This window comes from Sitophilus oryzae, unplaced genomic scaffold (assembly GCF_002938485.1).
Source record: "Sitophilus oryzae breed Bouriz unplaced genomic scaffold, Soryzae_2.0 scaffold_907_pilon_pilon, whole genome shotgun sequence".
Taxonomy (NCBI): domain Eukaryota; kingdom Metazoa; phylum Arthropoda; class Insecta; order Coleoptera; family Curculionidae; genus Sitophilus; species Sitophilus oryzae.
In genome coordinates this window covers 3044371-3064477 of record NW_022147536.1, presented here as the reverse complement: position 1 = coordinate 3064477, position 20107 = coordinate 3044371, and the positions used below count along the sequence as shown (strand labels likewise).

Sequence of the window (20107 nt, the reverse complement as noted above, 5' to 3'; positions counted from 1 at the left end):
AAGAGGTTATACTTAATATATCAATTTGCATAGCCTAACTTTTTTATCAATAAACTTTGTAGATTTTCAGATTATTTAATTCCTTTTGTTTCCGTTTGTAATTTTATTTTTAAGACATATTATGTGATTGTTTCAGATAATATGTTTTAAAAATAAAATTGCAAATAGCGAATAAAAATAATCAAAATAAAAAAGTGTATTTTACAATTCCCCCCGGCTCCGCACCCCTTTAGCTAACCTGTAAATGTCAGCTTTGTCAAGAGATAGCGTTACGAAAATGGAACCGATTTATTACAAGGAACTTGGGCTTCTTTTTCGTTAGTATATTCTGTGATCTAGGCATTCTTTGACCAACTTCAGAGTTGATTGCGTTTAGTGCTGCTTGACTTTCGGATAGGATGGTTATTTCCAATTTTCGATAATTTCGATAGCGTAAATTTCTGCGGTTCACTACTGCGCATCACATCTGTACAGTGTATCCCATTTTCGTGTGTTTTATGGTATTTCTCGTTTATGAGTAGAGATACAGTGATGCAATTTTCACATTACTTTGCTACTTTTTTATGAAACTAAATATGCTACACATAGGTTTGTCCTAGCCTTCTTAGTTTCTGAAACACAGGGCGAATTTGTGAAGCGCAGTAGTGAACAGATGTTGAATACAGATATGATGCGCAGTAGTGAACGCAACGTCTACCGGCAGCCGGACGGTCCGCACTCCTGTTCAGGAGAGCATTGCAAAAGATATATTAAAAACCAGCTTTCTTAAAATTCTCTTTCGAAAACGTTGCTACCTCTCAGACTATTAGTAAAACAGCGAAATCATTATGGAAATGAAAATATAAAATGGCACCAATCACAAGCAAATTGTATATCCGATGAACGGAGGCATGAAAACGCAATAAATTTAAAAACTGCGTAATTTTCTACCCAACCGAAGTAACTGTAAATTCAACCAATAAAATTAATATAATATCATCGTATCGTCGGACAACGGATGCATGAAAATCAAGCTAAACTTAAACTTAATATAACTTAATTCAAACTTACCCGTTTCGTTTTTATTATTATCGAAAGGTAATTCAACTGGTTCGGAAAATTTAGTTAGATCCACATCAACCTGTTTTGGATATACTGGAGTTGTGGCTGTAAATAAATAATAATAAATTGGTAATGTAAATTGATGTTAGGTACTACGAGAATCTCATCTAATAAAGCTTAGCGGGGACTTACTACTAGGGGTCTACTAACCTTTAAAATTTGAAGCAAAGTTAACCACCGCATTTTCCTGCGAGCTTTTTTCTGGAGGTTGTTCTTGGAATTCGGAAAACTTTGACAAATCTACATCGACGTGTTTAGGATAAACGGGAGTAGTGGCTGAAAAAATGTATTGAATTTAATATTTTCTAAAAAACTTGTATATGTTAATTAGTTACATTAATTGCATTATTATTATGTACAGGGGTGTTTAGAAATACGGTAGTGTTTCTGTACAATAGTTATTTTGTTTTGTCTGTATTTCATCCCATACCAGTTTGGTAGAATTTAATAGATATATTTGACTACTGGGTCATCTTAAATCTGCGATTTCTATTTTAACGCATAAGACAAAGATAAAATAAGTTATAGCCGTCTGATAGACAGAAACACAAATTATAGAAGTGCATATCTGTGCAGCGTTAAAAGTTTGTACGTGCGTAGATATAGTTAAAAATGAGAAATGGGATGGGTGGAAGTAAAATAGAATGTGAAGCTATTACAACTAACTAGTCAAATTCAAATGATCAATAATGGTTTATATAGTCTGTGAATCGAGAGGACACATGACAGTGGCAGTTGTGTCTGTCATTTTTTGTATTTCGTTTGTCAAATTCTTCCCAGACTCATTAGACAGACATACAGAAACAGTCTACTTGGGCAATTATAAATTCTTGACACAAACTGCGACAATATAACACAGTAGAAATGTGTCAACTCACTTTTTGTCACTTGTAATATGGTTGATTTTATCATTGGCATATCTCACTCTCATCATTCTGTCATATGCGAAAATAAAAAGACCACAGATTTAAGGTAACTAATTACTTATACAGGTTGTTAACTCCACGATTACTTATTGGGGAGCAGAATGGCAACACTGCCTAAGCTAAGCTGCCGACTCATCCGGTCGCGTCGTCTCTCGACGAGCGGGCCGAGGTTGCCATGTTTCAATCATAAAGCTGTCGCCGCGAGTAATAAACAAATTAACAACCTGTATAACATCTTATAAATTATAGATGTTATCCTTGCTGTTATATATACAAGTTTGTTAGGTATTACCACAGGTATTACTATTAAACTTTGCTATTTACAATAAATAACAGATAATATAATGTAGTTGGGCCAAATGTTAATGTTAATTTGTGTTGCTTTAATCCATGACAAACCTTTAAATTTTGACTGAAAATTAATGGAAACAATGTCGGAATCGCCATCGACCTCGATATCGAACTCTGATAATCTGGACGGATCGATATCGATATGTTCGGGATAAACTGGTGTGGTTGCTGTGGGAAAAATATCAATTATTGTAGACTGGTTCAATTAAAAACAAATATGGTGGTGAACTATTTATAAAAATATACGAAGTAAACATATGAAAATTCTCTTCCATGGAAGTGATATGATTATATCTCCTGAAAAAAAATACTCTGCACTTTAGCGAGACACTCTAGAATTATATACCGGGTGATGCGTCGACGATTGAAACAGGAAATCCCATGCAAATTTTTAACTGTCAAAATATTGGCACCTCTATTGATTTTACACCGAAGCCGTAAATACGGTATTTAAAAGTCTGTCTGTGCTGAATACACATGCCAAATTTGAACAATTTTGGACAAGCCGATTTTAACTAATTTAAGAAAAACTGAATCTATTTTTAAATTAAAACTGAACAGGTAACAATGCAAAAGTAGTCAAATATCAACATAACTTTGTAAACCTATGATTTTATCATTGTCAAATGTAATTTGTTATGCTGTCTACACTACTAGCACCTTACTACCACAGATTAGGTATCCTATAAGCATACAGATAAAAAGCTTGTCCCTAATTCGTGGTACGAAAATTGTTTTTTATGACGATGAGCAAACGAGTAAATTTTTTGTGCGCAAAAATAAACTCCCGTTTAAACAGCGTAATAACTGGGCCGGTCAGGCGCTGTGCACCATTTTAGAGGTCGTGCTTGTGCGCAAACTAGTCGCCTAACTAGTGCGCGACTCCGAAAATTGGAACCACGAAAAACAATGCTTTTGACGATAAGTTTATAATCTGTATAATTTGTGCTACTACCTTATAGTACCTCTACGCTGACTGCTCCGAAATGTATTTTTGTAATTTAAAATTGTTTCGAATGAGGCTGGAATGAGGCAAAAACCTAAAGTTTGGAAAATACAATTTAACATTGACAATATTATGGATGATAACTTAAGGTACGTTGGCATTTGCCTGCTTTTGCATTTTTACCTGTTCACTTTTAATTTAAAAATAGATGCAATTATTCTTAAATTACTTAAAATCCGTTTGTCCAAAACTCTTCAAATTTGGCATGTTATTTAGCATACGCAGACCTTTAAAAAAACTATTTACAAGTTCGCTGTAAAATTAACAAGAGAGTCAATATCTGGACAGATCAAAATTTGCATGGGATTTCCTATGTTTCCAACGATGATGATACCCATGAAAATATCCAGTATATATTTTACATATTAAGTTATATTTTGTGCTATTATTCGATGTAGTTAAAGTATGTGCTAGTGAACAAGTTACTGATTGCTTCTAAATGATGTTGTGCGCTTTCTCGAGTGAATTTTGATGCCAAAGTAAACAACAAACCTTTAAATTTTGAAGGAAAATTAACGTTCGATGGAAATTTTGATTCTTCGTTAATCGGTATATCAAACTCTGACAACTTAGAAGGATCGATATCGACACGTGACGGATACACTGGGGTGGTCGCTGTAGGAAATAAAAATAATTAAGTAATAATATCACTGGAATGTTAGATGTTATACACACGGTGCGTCTCAAATGAGGTTCACTCCTATAACTTGTTTATTTTTTCAAATAAAAAAAACGAGGCTCGGTATATTAGAATATGACATAAATTAGGATTGATTAACGTATTAAATTGTTTTTGGTCACTTCCTGTTTCGCTTGAAATGACTACAACTTTTGATTTTTAAATAACACTCTTGGAATTTCTTTACTCCATTCGATAGAAAATGATACACAATAAAATGACATATTATCATAGTCAACTGTTGACATTTTCGAATATGGTTTATTTTACATTGCCCAAGTAGCATTTTCACGACTTGCGACCACATGTTTACTAAACACAACGTTGGATGAGTTACAAAAAATAGTTAGCTCCGTACCTTGGGTATAAAAATAAATGTAAACGTCGTTGTAACGTTGTGCCGACGTTGAACTAGTACTACAACAAAGTAAAAGCTTCTGTGACGTCGAATAAACGTTGTCTTGTAACCTTTTTTGCTTAAGAAATCTTTAGGTGATTCGGACAACGTTATTCTCATTTTACTAAAAAAAATTAAATTATTCTCATTTTACTAAAAAAAAAATTCAAGAAATTTTTTAAAACTTCTTTAATTTTAAGGCCCATTAGTATTTTTCAAAGTAGAATCAATACATTCATCAATAAAGTTGTTTGCGTTTAACTTTTTTGCCTTAGGTAAAGAGTTACAGAGTCGGTTAAAGTGTTTCAATAATTATGATCTTCAAACATCCTCCATACTAAATACTTTCAATGTTTTTTAATGTTCTTCACTGCCATCTGACATATGTCTCTAACTAAATCATAAAAATAATATTTTTACTATAATTATCCCAATTTAGGATAAAACGCGACTTAGACGCCATATTATTATAGTTTTGTATTTCTGTGAATTAGGATTTTAAACAACGTTGCACTTCGTACTAAATTAGGCTGCTAGCCAACGTCGGTGTCCAACGTCGTTTCGACCCAAAAATTATTCTCCAAACTAGTGCAGACTAGGGTTGGCACGAGGTTGTGCCGACGTTGCGCCCCGACGTTTGGTCGCGTGACACAACGTTGTCCCGACGTCCAAATGCTGCTTGGGTGTAACATGCGGTTCATAACGACAATTTGACTCGAACTACTAAACGTGTGGTACCAAATTATTCGTAAAGAATGTTTTTTCCAAATATGCTAATGAGCCACCCTTGTTCCATTTGAAAAAATTGAGATATGATTAAAAAAAAGACTTATAGGCATCTTTTAACCGGTCAGAATAAGACACGAAAAACATTAGACGATTAAATCTATTTTTCCAAGGCTCCTTGATTAAAAATTAGCGTTTTTAACCATGGCACTCTAGATTGAAATTTAAAATACGATTTTTTTAAAACGAAAATGTCAAAAGTTGATATTTATATGTTATGCCATTTTATTCAGAGTGTCATTCTCTATCGAATAAAGTAAAAATATATCGAGGTTGACATTTAAAAATCAATAGTTATTTCCGGTGAAACAGGAAGTGACCAAAGACAATTGAATACGTCAATCAATCCTAATTTGTCTCATATACCAAATCTCGTTTTTTTATCTGAAAAATTAAAAAAAAAATATGGGCGAGCCACTTCTGATACGTACCTGGTATTTGTTATGTTTAAGAATAATAAATCATTTTTTTCTTGTAATAATTAATAGAAAATAAAACACTAATTTATCACAATTATACAAAAATACTTTATTTGATACTGTTAATGCCGTACGCTAGTCTTGGTCTTGGTCGTGCACAGAATGCAAGACGAAGACCAGTCTCACTACTAGTGATTGTTAACATTCACTGGATTTCCGAATTTCACTGTAACATATACAGGGATTTTAGATACATCAATCAACAATTCTGAATTATTTATAGGTTAAAGATAGTTTCAGCTGTACTTTTATTTTAAAATATTTTCTACTTCTTGGTACTTTTTTGGGTTGATACCAGATAACTATATTTTTTTTGTTCTAAATATTACCTTTAAAATTTGACGGAAAATTAACATCAACTTCGCCATCGTTTTTCTGCTCGCTCAAAGGATCGCTGAATTCGAAGAACTTCGACTGATCAACGTCAACTTCTTTCGGATAGACTGGCGTGGTGGCTTTGAAATTTGACGGGAAATTAACTGCGTTGTTCGTATTTACTGATGCTCGGTTCTGAGACTGAGAAGGAGACAATTCGAAACTAGGTCCAGTGTCGATTCTTTTAATGTTGAAGGCTGAGTCTTTGCCGTTGAATGGTTTCGGAGTGGTGGCCGCAAATTGGTTATCTGAAAAAAAATATTGTTTAATAATTCAGATTGGATATAAAGATCAAGAGAAACGAAATTAGATCAACAAATTTAGCGCGACCGCTATGGAGCTTTACTACGGAGCTAGCTGACCAATTACGGGTTGTTAGTGATGTTCTAATTTTATTTAAAACTTGTTAAATTATAAAGTAGGGCTAAGGTAGGTCTCACGCTTGCGATTCCATAACTGGTTTTATCGAAGGGTCAGACAGTACTTTTGTTTTATTTTCATTTCAAATCTCTTCACCAGTCTACTCCAGTCTATTACTACATCTCGCAAAATATTTCCTACAGCTTCGAGAGTTGGACACTCAATCAGATATTGGTAACCCGCTTTAACGCCATGCTGCGTGTATCCTAGAATGTAGAATGTTTAGGAGGGGGGTTAATCACCGCGACCTTACAGATCTACTGTTTATTCCCCTTTCTTGAGTTATAACAGGTTATAGCTCATCATACACTCTCAGAGCTTTGATAAAAGCAAGTATCTGAGACGGCTCCACAGAGGCCAGCTCTCCATCTTCGACGTCAGCGATACCAAAGTTTATGGCACGAACGGTTGTCGTCTCGATTCACTCAGTGATAAAGTGTTCTGGTGTTTCCCCATTTTTCCCACAGAATCTGCATTCGCCGTCGTTTCTCAGCTTCAATCTACTGAGGTGGTCGTTGAGTTACGTTAGGCGTCCTGTTAGAAACCCCGTGACAATCCGAAGATTGTTCTTACTTAAATCAAGCAAATTTTTCTTTCAAGGAAAAAGTCTTCAGTTCTGAGGAACTTTTTCGAGCGTCTTAGACTGTTGGAGGATTCCCATTCCAGGTTACGGATGGAGTCCCCCCGGTTCTTCAGTTCCGCTTTAAGCTGGTTTCCGCTTGGAAAGCAGAACGGTTCTGGGGCGCTATTCTGTAAAATCGTCGGTATCGGTAAGTTACGACAGCTCTCGATACGTATATGTATATAGTAAACATGTGTTAATTGTTGTTGTCATAGTTACCGATCGGTCCTATGGCAGATATCGCAAATTTGTACCGACGAAAATCGGTATCTCTACCGTGCCCTTGTCAACCTCACGGTAGAGATACCGAGAGTCGTCGGTACAAATTTGCGATATCTGACATAGGGCCGATCGGTAACTATGACAACAACAATCAACACATGTTTACTATATACAAATACCGAGGGGTGTCTCACTCGGGTAAAAAATGTACACGTACTGCCAAAATATCCTTCCACTGCTAAGCGACTGCCAGTGACTATGAAGAAGACTGCCTATGACTGCCATGTAATTATTATAGGCGACTGCCATAAGACTGCCAATGACTGCCAGCGACTGCCAAGAAAATGTACAGGTAATTCCAATAGTGAGACACCCCTCGACAAATACGTACCGATAGCTGTCGGTAACTTACCGATACCGACGATTTTACAGAATAGCGCCCCTGGTCCAGTTAGTAGAGTACTCGCTCCGTTTCTAGCTGAATCGTTTGCTTTTTCATTGCCTTCTCTCCCTTGGTGAGCGGGCACCAAGAGTAGGAGGACAATATTTTCTTTGCCTAATTTGTTCAGTTTCTCTAGGCATTCTTTGACCAACTTCAAATTGATGGTTATTGATCGCTTTTGCTTGTGCTGCTTGAATATCGGATAAGATGGATATTTCCCATAGTTCCTATCTAAGATAAATTGTACGCATTTTTTGATAGCGTAGATTTCTGCCTAAAGGATGCTGGGGTAGGTGCCCATTGGTTCGGTTTTTGATACATATGTTTCGTAACATAAATGGCTTTTTGTTTCGAAACATTTTACCAAATATGTTCAGCTACATAAGCTATACCAATAAAGATCTTAGTGTCACAAATTTTTCGAAAATTTTAAGAAACAGATGTGGCTCACATTTACAGATTTTGTACCCGTTTTGTGCCCGAAATATTTCCATAATTTATTTAATATTCTGTGAAATATGAGAACACAACCTTCACTCATTGTTTGGATTTTGTTCTGGAGTTTTTGCATTTAAGCATTCTTCAAGTTTTTATAATACTATAATTCAAAAAGTAGAAGAAAGAATATATATGATGAGTACAAATACAGATATCTTTCTTATGCGATTTTATAATAATTTATTATATGCATTGCAGAGATGATTTGTTTTAGGAATAAATGTAATAACAGCTACCATACCCAACAGGAAACCGAATAATTATGTTACCAGCAAACGTTTTTTTCTCTTTTTTCCACAATGTTTTTATGTGTTATTTGTGTTATAATAAGTAAATAAAAATGTTTTAATTATTTTGACCAGAAGTTTTGATTGGCGTTGTTGACAGGTGACTAGTTCGAAATTTCTACACAGATAGCGCTAAATCGAAACATTTTGGAAACAAGGTTGTCATTGATTGTCGATTCATTTTCGAAACACGAGTTTCTCTCTTTTTCAACACAAATATGATATAATGTAGATGATTTGTGTACGACTCCATGTCAATTTTATAAAATAATGAATTAAAATTCCGCCATGTTGGCTCGTGATAGCTTTTTTAAATGAAAGTATGTGTTTTTATCGGCTGTTGAGTTTTTAAACCCATAAAGGTGCCATTACACGGCGTGTGGCTTGCCGATCCACGCGCCTGGCGCGCGCATCGCCGAGCCAGGACGCGCCAATGCGTATTTTTGCACTTGCGATCTCACGGCCGACCGAGAGACAGAGTACAAAAAATACATTATATAACTTTTTAACATAGACTATCGGTTTAAATTGGGTTTAAATTCATACAATCAAATAATTTATTCCGCAACTTTATTTTCAGAGTGCAGTTTATTAAGATAACAAGATGGAAAGCAAAATCATCTGGTAAAATTAAATTAAATAAGATAATAATACTTTTTTAACTAGGGTTATTTATGTTCAAAAGTTAAATAATATTTTTTTGCCTTATTTATGAAAATATAATTTTAGAGTATATAATAATATTTTCAGAAAGCCCATAACAAGGCAAATAATATAAAAAATAATATACTGGGTGTCTCATTTAAAAAATAGAAGTCAGATTTCGAAAATGAAAACCATCAGCGAAACTAGTTAACATCACTGGATTCTACGTAAAAAACTAAACGAGATTGAGTTTTCACCTTTTCGATAAGTTATAAGATAACCGATATACGATGGAATCGAAAAATGCAACATTTTAAAATTCGTCCTGTATTTTAGGAACTAAAAAGACTAGAACAACTCTTCTTCTTTTTTAATTCTTTAATTAATTAGTTTTTTAATTCGTTCATGGTGCAATGATTATTGATACTCAACTTTTGATGTATTCTCAGGCAGCCGTCCTGTATTTCATTTCTATTTTTATGTGCATTATTTCTGGAGTTCCAAGTTAATTGTTCCTTTTCATATAGGGGTAAAAATTCAGATATAGTCTCGTTCGACCAAAACATGTTGTCTCGAAATATGTAAAATATCAATTATTCTTCGAATCTCCGGTTTTCGATAGATATGGTAGGTTACATAATCAAATGTATCACATACCTACTGTGTTCAAAGTAAACAATTTTTTGTCGTACCGATTAATACCGGGCCGGCTATAAATCAGTTCATTTGTGATTGAACTAATCGCACTGAGGGGTAAATTGGTACCTATAATATATTGTTATAAGCATCGGCAATTACCACCGCTCAAATTACCGCCAATAAATTAGTATAGCTATACAAACTTTAAATAGCATAATTGCACAAAACTTTATGAATTAATATTTCTATAGCTGCTGTAAAATTTAGAAGTATAAATTAAGTATCAAATACAATTATTACACATACGAGTACATAAATCACCTCAGCAAAATGTATATGGTGCTTCTCACCCTTCTAGTAATAGTCAACATTTTTAACATGTTCTACACCCTTAGAACTAATAAACTATATCTATATATACGATCATTTATACAGCATTTAGAATAAATAATAATTTTAAACAATAACATGGTAGCATTGGTATACCCTGTATTTATCAGTAATTTTTATACCTAATTAATATGATATTTATAGATTTTTTAAGCTAATATTAAAATATGTATGTTTGCATTAAATGGAGTTATTTAAATGAAGTATGTAACAAATAAAATTAACTGAATTTAAAAGAATTACTGGTGAAGACCTCGCACGGCGCGTTTACTTTGAAATTTACCGCCAGTCGACGGGAAGGACGCGTCAACCGAAGATCGGCGCGCCGACCCATTCACATGGCGTGTGGCGCCTATTCTTTGTTTCAGGCTCGGCGATCCACGCGCCGTGTAACTGCACATATACCCGGCCGTGGCCCGAAGATCGGCCTGCCGACCCAATCACAAAGAGCGCGGCGCGAAATTTTTTGTTGCAGGCTCGGCGATCCACGCGCCGTGTAACGGCACCTTAAGAACGCGTTCTACTTACATTTATATATTTTTATTTTCAGAACCATGATATAGAAATAAAAATAAAAATCTATATTTGAAACACAAAAATATTTTGTAGTAACAATTAATGATATATAGAAGGGGCATTAAAAATATGAAAGTACATTATTAAATTAAATTATGAATTTGCTTTTGCCATTTTTTGTGCAAGAAAACCTAAAAACAAAGAGTTTAAGACAAAAAAATTATGGCGGAGGTCGACATTGTTGATGGTTGTTTTCATTTTGAAATCCAGTTTGGTATTTTGTTCCTTCACATTTAGAAACAGTGGCTGCTGAAAACGGGAACAACTTGGACACAAATTGCAGAAAATGTTTCGAAACATTTCCTCTAAAAGTTTCGTTTCCGCATCGAAACATTTCAGGAAACGGCTAGGTTAGGAAACGGTAATGGTAATAAATAATAAAGCTATATAAAATGTATAGGTTTCGAAATTTTTTCCTATTTGTGGCATACCGTTTCCATTTTGTGTCAAGAAACAGCCACGATTATTAGAAACATTATCTAAAATGTGTCCAAAAATGCTACTTGGGTAAGTTCATATCGTTTAGATCTAGTCTAGTAAATAAAATAATATAAATACATCTTACCGTTCCTGTTAAAGGAATTGAATGCGAGATTCTTGCCTTTGGGTCTCCCGTTTTGATTAGCACTGTCGTAGTTCGTTCTGTAGAACACTTGTTTGTTGAAGCCTTGGACTTGGGTACCTGTTTCCTGCCTTTTCTTTGACGATGCTGTAGACTGCTCGTACGATTCGGTTACTTGATTATGGGATGAGAATGATCTGTCTTGATTTTCGTCATAATCATCGCTGCTTGTGCCTATAAATTGTTTCATTTTTTTTATAGATTAATAAATCTCATTAAAATATATATGTATATATATATTTTCTTATTCCAAAAAGATGTTTTTCAATCATAACGATATCTCATACCTACGATTGTTTTACCGGCAGGCAAATCAGCAAAACTTAGTCTATAAGTGGTGAAATCCGAGTTGTTTGGATCTACCAAGTCTGGACGTGGCGTTCTACTATATTCTAATTCTTCCACAAATGCCTTTCCTCTTTGACCAATTAGAAGATTTGCACTAGAAACAAACAAAAACTTCTATAATTTCCAAATATAACAAATGTAGTAATGTAGTAAAGAAGAATTTTACAATACAAAATATCACTATTTAGTTTTAACTTGCACTGTATGTCTTCTAAACTTAATTTAAAAATATTTCAAAAACCACTCGATATTAGTGGTGGGCGCTACGATTCATTTTAGTGATTCGATTCATACCATTCAATACGATTTGTTCGTTTGAACTAAATACATACACATATTTCACGTATAGAACTACTTATAACGGAAAAACATATTTATAACTAAAAGAGAAATAGCTGGAAATAATTTTCAAGTTTCTAGAATGGCCGTTAGAGGGCGCAACTGCTACGGCAAATAAGAAAATGGAATTTTTACAAAATTCTGCCTACATAAGAGGTACTATAAATAATGGCGTCATAATCATAAGCAAATTTCGGATTTTCTTTTCTTTAAACAATTTTGCCCTATCTGCTAATAAGTTAATAACACCGAACTGGGTAATCAGAATCCATCAACCTAGATCTCGTTTAAAATAGCATTTTTTACTCTATATTAGACCATATAAAGAATAATATTAAGCATTTAATAATAGTCGCTAGGGGACGCTATCTTACAATTTAACAAATATTTCGCGTTTCTTCAAAAAAAAAATAAAAACAATATTATATGTAATTTTAGCTGATAGTAAAGAGGAATAAAAGCTTAAAAAGTCAGCGAAGACCGCATCTTCGTATCTTTTTTCGAACCGAAGATATTAGCAAAAATATAATAAATAGGAAAAAATAAGCCCGTAACTACGTGCCTTATTTTTATAATACGGTATCAGTAGCCCTACTGATTATGACCATTCTAATAAATAATAAAATGTAGAATGAATGTAGATTGAGGGGAGTGTTAATCACTGCGACCTTAAAGATCTTTTGTGCCCCCCTATTTTGAGTTATAACTCATCACTCAGTCTATAACCCATCATGCATTTTCCTGTTGTAGGGGGGACAGGGTATTTTCCATCTTCCTCTGACAAAAGATGTTCTTCCTCCGAGGGTATACACCCTTCAACGGTTGGAGTTTGGCCCCCCGTGCCCTTAACAGTCAAGGAGCTTGCCTCCGGCTGAGGTACCCATGAGGTGGAGGCTGGAGGATCTGTCTCCATTTCCTTCACCTCTTTGACTAGGACTCTCCTTAGACCTGATACTGGTGTTGTCCCCGTGTCCCGTATCTATATTCTCTATAGCCTCCTTGGATTTGAGGTCAATTTCTATTGTGAGGACCACGACCGTCCTCCCTCGAGTTTATGACTCGCCAACTAGATGTCCTTGACATTGGAGTTCTGAGCCTGGATAAGACTCAGCAGGTAGGCGGTGTCTTTTATCATTTGATTGCTTTTCTAAAACTACATCTACTACTGCATCTCGTCATATCTATGCCGCACAAATGCACTGAACATAAAATATAAAAATCTTTAGAATTCAAAATTTAGCAGAAAACCAGATAGGTATGGAGCTTTTAAAGGACAATAAAGCCACTTTGTGAAAAGACGTAGTTTAGAGTAATTTTAATATTATAAACTCGATGACGGTTGGAGATTGCACTACTCGAAACGTAGTATTATTTCTTTCAAAATAAAGACAATAGGAAGTTTTACAATACGGGTTTATTATAAATTCCACCATTGTCTACCATCTCTAGACGAATAATAACGTGTTTCGGTGTGGTTAAATATCTGTCGAATTTCCTAAAATGTATATAATTATGTTCAGGATATAGTAAAAGAAAAAAAAAATGTAAATGTCTTGTTGCTAAACTATAATCTTAAGTGAATTGCGTTCTGGTATTTCCGACAAATAAAGTACCAAGTCGATAATAACAATTATACTATGAATGTTCGTGCGGTTTTTTTTATTAATAATTAATGTGACGAATGAGAACTTAATTTTGTTTGTTTTACAGTGTTAAACATTAAGTAAATATTTAAGATGCATTATTGATTCCTTTTTGCAACCTAAAGACATATAAAGACGGATTTCCACCAAAACGGACTCAATTCGGGACTCAATTACAACTATTTTTTTTTATAAAAACAGAAATAGAAACATGTTTTCAGTTTCGAAAACAAACTGACAACTTGAATTCCATAAAAATTACTGAAACAGCATCTTACATTTCGAAATTGAATATATGGGAGAAATCTTGCACCCTAAGCTGGAATGGAAATCACCCAACGGTCTAAGACACTCAAAAATGTTCCTTAGAACTTACGACCGAGATTCAAATCAAATATTTTCCTTGATTTAAGTAAGAACAATCCTCGAATTGTTACGGGGTTTCTAACAGGATACTGCCTCCTCCACGAACACCTCAGAAGATTGCAGCTGGGAAACAACGGCGAATGCAGATTCTGTGGGGAAAATGGGGAAACACCAGAACACCTTATCACTAAGTGCGCCGCGACGACCAACCGTTCGTACCATAAACTTTGGTACAGCTGGCGTAGAAGATGGAAAGCTGTTCTTTGGTATTGTTTTTTTACTTTTTTGAACACGGTTCCTCACCAGTAAAAAAGCACATACATATATACACCATATATCATATAACCTTTTTTATTTTTAGCATCTAATTTTCACAGAATACAATCAATCGCAGTTTTAGGGAGGGGTAATGCAAGGCCTTTAACAATGGACTGCAATGGGTATGAACTCTGATGTAATTACCTATAATCCTGTTCAGCTTTACTACAATTAACCATATACCAGTGATCACAAATTAACATTCTCTGCTGAAATAACGTTTTGCTGGGACATTTGTAACTGAATTGCCTTCCTAGTCCATCACACATATGATATACCTAGAAACAACGAACTCTATTATCAATTGAATTAAATAACTTAAATTGACTTTTTAAAACTGACTTGTTGCAGCTCTGGTTTCAAGTGTGAACTAATTTAAATCCTAAAACTACTCAGCGTATACTCTAGAGCTGGCCCTTAACAATTTGGTAGGGGAAATTAAGAGTACCTTTGATCGCAAAGAAATTGCGGTAGGGTTATTCTTAGACATTGAGGGAGCATTTAACAATGTTACCCCTCAATCGCTCCTAGGAGCTGTAAAAGCCCGAGGAGTCGAAGCAACCATAACTGAATGGATTGAGCAAATGCTCAAAAATTGTGAGCCTCCTGTTTCCGAATAGGACCACTTGAGGCAACGAAAAGCACGTCTATGACGATTCTTCATTGTAAGAAACTACTCGATATATTAGGAGATAGGAACAAAGTGTCTTGTCGTCAGTGCTCCTGTTTTATGTATGGACGGCCCTGCTAAGATTTTCTTGGCATGTTCCATTCCGGTATCCCGGGACATGTCGGCCTAGAGGGAAATGAACCGACACTTAGCTTTCCAAAAAATCTCGCAAGAGACAGGCTCTGCGTATGGGTTAGGGGTGCGACGTTCCGGGACTGGAATGACAGTCCCGGAATGGAACATGCCAAGAAAATCTTAGCAGGGCCATCCATACATAGAACAGGAGAACTCCTCTCAGACATGGGCCACTGGCGGCTGAGATCACACCTACAGAGGTTGGGACTGGTGGAAAACGCCGAATGCCGACTCTGTATGGAGGATGACGAAACAATGAAGCACGTTATGTGCACCTGCCCCGCTGGGGGCAGGACCAGGATTGAGATGTTTAACAAACCCATGCTAGACCTATCAGACCTGGGAGACATATCGGCCCATGTTTAAAGACTGGGTCTGGAGGGTGAACTTTAACGCTCCTTTTATAAAGAGCTTGTAGAAACTGAGCCACAATAGGCCCTCGCGGCTGCAGTGGAGGATCCTATGGGACTCACTCTTAGTCAAATACAATACAATACAATGGTGAATACACATGCCAAATTTTGGACCAGGCGCTTTTGAGTAATAAAAAAGGTTGCATCTATTTTTAAATTAAAACCGAACAGGTAACAATCAAACACCAGTGAAAATTTTTATATATTTATTAGGTTTACAAACTATGATTTTGTCATTATCAAAACTAATTTAATTTTAATATTCGGGAGAAATAAACCGAAACACGTCAGATACACTGTCTAAGCTATTTCCCGCGTAGTACCATTTTATCATATTCACTTTTTCTTTACGTGTATAACAATAAGGCGACCGCCCGGGGCGCCTAATGTGAGGGGCGCCACGCCAGCAACTAAAATATTTAAAAAAAAATGTTCGTGGTATTTTACATATAACTGAAAAGCTATCAACTTTTTGTAAATAACCCTTCTTTCTATAATTAAATAAAATAATTAATTTCTCTAAACAAGACTGCTTATTATTGCTCAAAATTGCACTTTGTGTACTACCCACACCATTTATTTGTTAATGGCTGATCTGCCCTAAAATTATATGAGGCAAATATTAATTGGCAAGAAGCTAAATAGGATCCCGATATCCTTATTATCAAAAAAAGCTTGTAAGTTTGCCTCATTAATTTATTAACAGTAGTGGGAAAAATATCAATCTTTTGGTGATTTTCATTTTTCTCGATTGAATATGTAGTAATACGAGGATGGTCTGAAAAGTTTCCGACCTCAACGTGAAGATGGCAGCACTCGTAGATAAAAGCTAGTGAATTTTCATTGTTCATCTGTTGACAGTTATTCACCAAAATTTCAGTCATTTTGGATGCGCAATTGTTATGTAACAGCCGTTTGAGCGAGTTGATGTGAGTGTTTTTGCGAAAATGGACAAAATCGAGTATCGAGCTGTCACTAAATATCTGGTTTTGAAAGGCAATACGCCTACACAAATTAAACATGAGTTGGATTCTGTGTATGGGGTCTCTGCGCCATTATTTACCACAGTGAAATTTTAGGCAGCTGAATTTAAACGTGGCCGTAAGAGCTTGGGAGACGATGAACGTTCGGGACGTCCAAAATTAATTCGCCGAATTAAAGTGAGAGTGATATCAGAGATTATGAACATATCAAAAGAACGTGTTTGTCACATATTAAATCAAGATTTAGGCATGAGAAAGCTGTCCGCGCGTTGGGTGCCGCGTTTGCTCACGTTAGACCAAAAGCGTGTTCGAATGAACATTTCCAACGTTATGTTGGCGCAGTTTAGGCGCAATAAATCCGAGTTTTGGCATCGATTTATTACTGTAGATGAAACTTGGATACACCACTACACACCAGAAATAAAAATACAGTCCAAACAGTGGACGGCAAATGGAGAACCGGCTCCAAAAAAGCAAAAACTGTTATTTCGGCTGGGAAAGTGATGGCAACTGTTTTTTGAAATAGTCATGGAGTTATTTTAATTGATTTTCTTCAAAAAGGAAAAACCATCACAGAAGCATACTACGCATCATTACTTGACAAGCTAAAAGCAGAACTTGCGGAAAACGGCCACATTTACAGAAAAAGAAAATCCTGTTTCATCAAGATAACGCACCGTCTACCGGTGTTACGCACCTACCGGTGTGTCAAACCAAACCGTCTCACACCTCAGCTGTTGCCATGGCGAAAATCCACGAATTACGGTTTGAACTGCTTGACCATCCGCCTTACTCACCAGATCTAGCCCCTAGCGATTTCTTTTTGTTCCCTCATTTAAAAATTGCGCTCGGAGGACAGATATTTTCGTCAAATGAAGAGGCAATCACCTTCGTGAACCACTATTTTGCAGAGAAAAACGCCGAGTACTATTTGGACGGGATACAGAGATGGGAGCATCGCTGGGAAAAGTGTGTAAAGTTACAAGGTGACTATGTTGAAAATTAAAATCAAATATCCAGAAAAAATGTCTTGTATCTTTATTAGGTCGGAAACTTTTCAGACCACCCTCGTACATGGTAAATGGTGACAGAATCGTAGAAATTTATCATTAAAGCAAGACAAATGAATGCATCTGAAATCTCAAACACTGGCTGATCCTCATTTTGAAGCCGACAAAACTGTATCTGATCATACCTATACTGATTCTGCATGTTTTTAAAGATCACTTATACTTATCATTTATATACCGGGTGCGTCTCAAAATTGGCTCATTCCAATTTTTTCAGGTGAAAAAATGAGATTTGGTATGTTAGTATACGACATAAATTAGGAATAATTGATGTATTCAATTGTTTTTGATCACTTCCTCTTTCAGCGGAAATTAATAGAACTTTTGATTTTTAAACGTCAACCTCGGTATATTTCTACTTTATGCGATAGAAAATGACAATCTGAATAGAATGACATATCATAATGTGTCAACTTTTTACATTTTCGCATATGGATTGTTTGAAATTGTAACATACGGTTCATAACGACAATTTGACTCGAAATATCAAGTGTGTGGTACAAAATTATTCATAAAAAAATCTTTTTCCAAATATGCAAATGAGCCACTTGTTCCATTTGAAAAAATTGGCATATGATTAAAAATACGATTTGGGCATTTTTTAACCGACCAGGATAAGACACGAAAAACATTAGACGATCAAATCTATTTTTCCAAGGTTCCTTGTTTAAAAATGCGTGTTTTTATCACAGCCATGGCACTCTAGATTGAAATTTAAAATACGATTTTTTGAGCAAAAATGTCAAATTTGAGCAAAAGTTGACATATGATCTGTCATTCTACTTAGAGTGTCATTTTCTATCGAATAAACCAGAAATATACCGACGATGCCATTTAAAAATCAATAGTTTTTCGTTGAAACAGGAAGTGACCAAAAACAAATGAATACGTCGTTCAATCCTAATTTATGTCATATACTAACATACAAGATTTCGGTTTTTATCTAAAAAAATAAAACTTTTAAGATGCACCCGGTATAGAAAAAACAACCGCGGACTAAGATTGAACGAAGAGAAGAATTTTGAAGTACCTTTAAGTGAAATTTTATTGTTAAAGTAGCATAAATATGCTTAGTTGTTATGGTAACATGTTAACTATTTGGGGGGGGGGGCGCCAGGTGGGGTATTCGCCCGGTCTCAATATTTCCCTTCCGCCGGCCCTGCTAGTACTGCATATTAAAACTTAAGTTATGTTTGAACATAGTGTTTGAAATTATGTTGACAACTTAAGGTATAATCGGTTTTTGACTGGTGTTTGATAGTTACCTATTCAGTTTTAGTTTAAAAATCGATTAAATTTTTTTCAATTGTTCAAATTTGGCACGTGTGTTTACCCAACGTAGACCTTAAAAAATCTATTTACGACTTCGCTATAAAATCAATAGGGAAGCCAATATCTGGACAGTTCAAAATTTGCATGGGATTTCCTATGTTTCCAGCGACGATGCACCACCCGGTCGGTATACCTAAGCTCAGTAGGTTTAGGATTTATATTAGTTCACACTTGAAAACGGTCAGTGATACTTCTGACTGAAACGTTGTGTGAGCAAAATAAATAAAAACAATGATAGTCCGAAATTCTTTTAGTTTCAATACTGAATCATTGTCTACCACATACCAAGTAATAACTTATTATCTTTTTTATTCAGAATAGTGTATCAGATTATTTAGAAACTCTATAAAGCTACTTTGAAAGTGTTTTGTATATGGGCCATTGCAACAAAGTTGGTGGTTTAAAAATTAACATTTTAGTTTTACCTGACAACCTGTTGATACATCAGCGTAATATCCGGCTGTTCTTCCATTGCAGGAAAAAGACGAAACCTGAAACAAAATATCGATTAAATTTTTGTGTCGGTAAAGTGGCATTTATTTTAGGATATCTCTCCAAATAACATAAGAAAAAATAAAAACGATTTAATGCTTAATAATTAATATTTAAATAATAATTTTTAATTTAATTAATATATTCATATTAGAAATTTAAAATTTTGCTGTTGGCCAGGCAATGTCATTATTTATACAGGGTGAGTCTGAAATAAGTGCAAATATTTTCAGCGGTGGTATATTTCGACCACAGGAACACGTCTATGAGTTTTTTTTCGCAAAAAAACGATGTTGAAAATCGTGCATTTTCTTTTAAATTTCCCTGTATATTCACCGCAAGTTTTCTCACGGTATAAATTCTTAATCTCTGATATTAACATAGTTACAGCTTTACTCTATGGTTACGGCACTAAAAGGGATGCAAATACAGAGAAAATCCGGTGGCCAAACCAAACCAAACCAAAAATTTTCCAAAAAAAACATTTTTTTTTAATTTTCTATCTTAAATAACCGGTTATTTTGGACTTATTTGA

At 35.1% G+C, this 20107-nt stretch overlaps 1 protein-coding gene across 4 annotated transcripts in view; it reads right to left on the bottom strand.

Annotated features, from left to right (window-relative positions):
• Positions 1–20107, bottom strand: part of LOC115890644 — a 129271-nt gene that overhangs the window by 3756 nt on the left and 105408 nt on the right. The window contains exons 2-10 of one of the 4 annotated variants that reach the window (XM_030910939.1): positions 19506–19571; positions 14622–14755; positions 11751–11905; positions 11407–11637; positions 6055–6348; positions 3877–3999; positions 2427–2546; positions 1252–1377; positions 1051–1146 (exon numbers count right to left, since the gene is read on the bottom strand). In XM_030910939.1, the coding sequence (XP_030766799.1) occupies positions 1051–1146; positions 1252–1377; positions 2427–2546; positions 3877–3999; positions 6055–6348; positions 11407–11637; positions 11751–11905; positions 14622–14755; positions 19506–19571 (1345 nt within the window). The remainder of the gene's footprint in view (positions 1–1050; positions 1147–1251; positions 1378–2426; positions 2547–3876; positions 4000–6054; positions 6349–11406; positions 11638–11750; positions 11906–14621; positions 14756–19505; positions 19572–20107) is intronic. The other 3 variants (XM_030910941.1, XM_030910940.1, XM_030910942.1) reach the window with 3 other exon arrangements.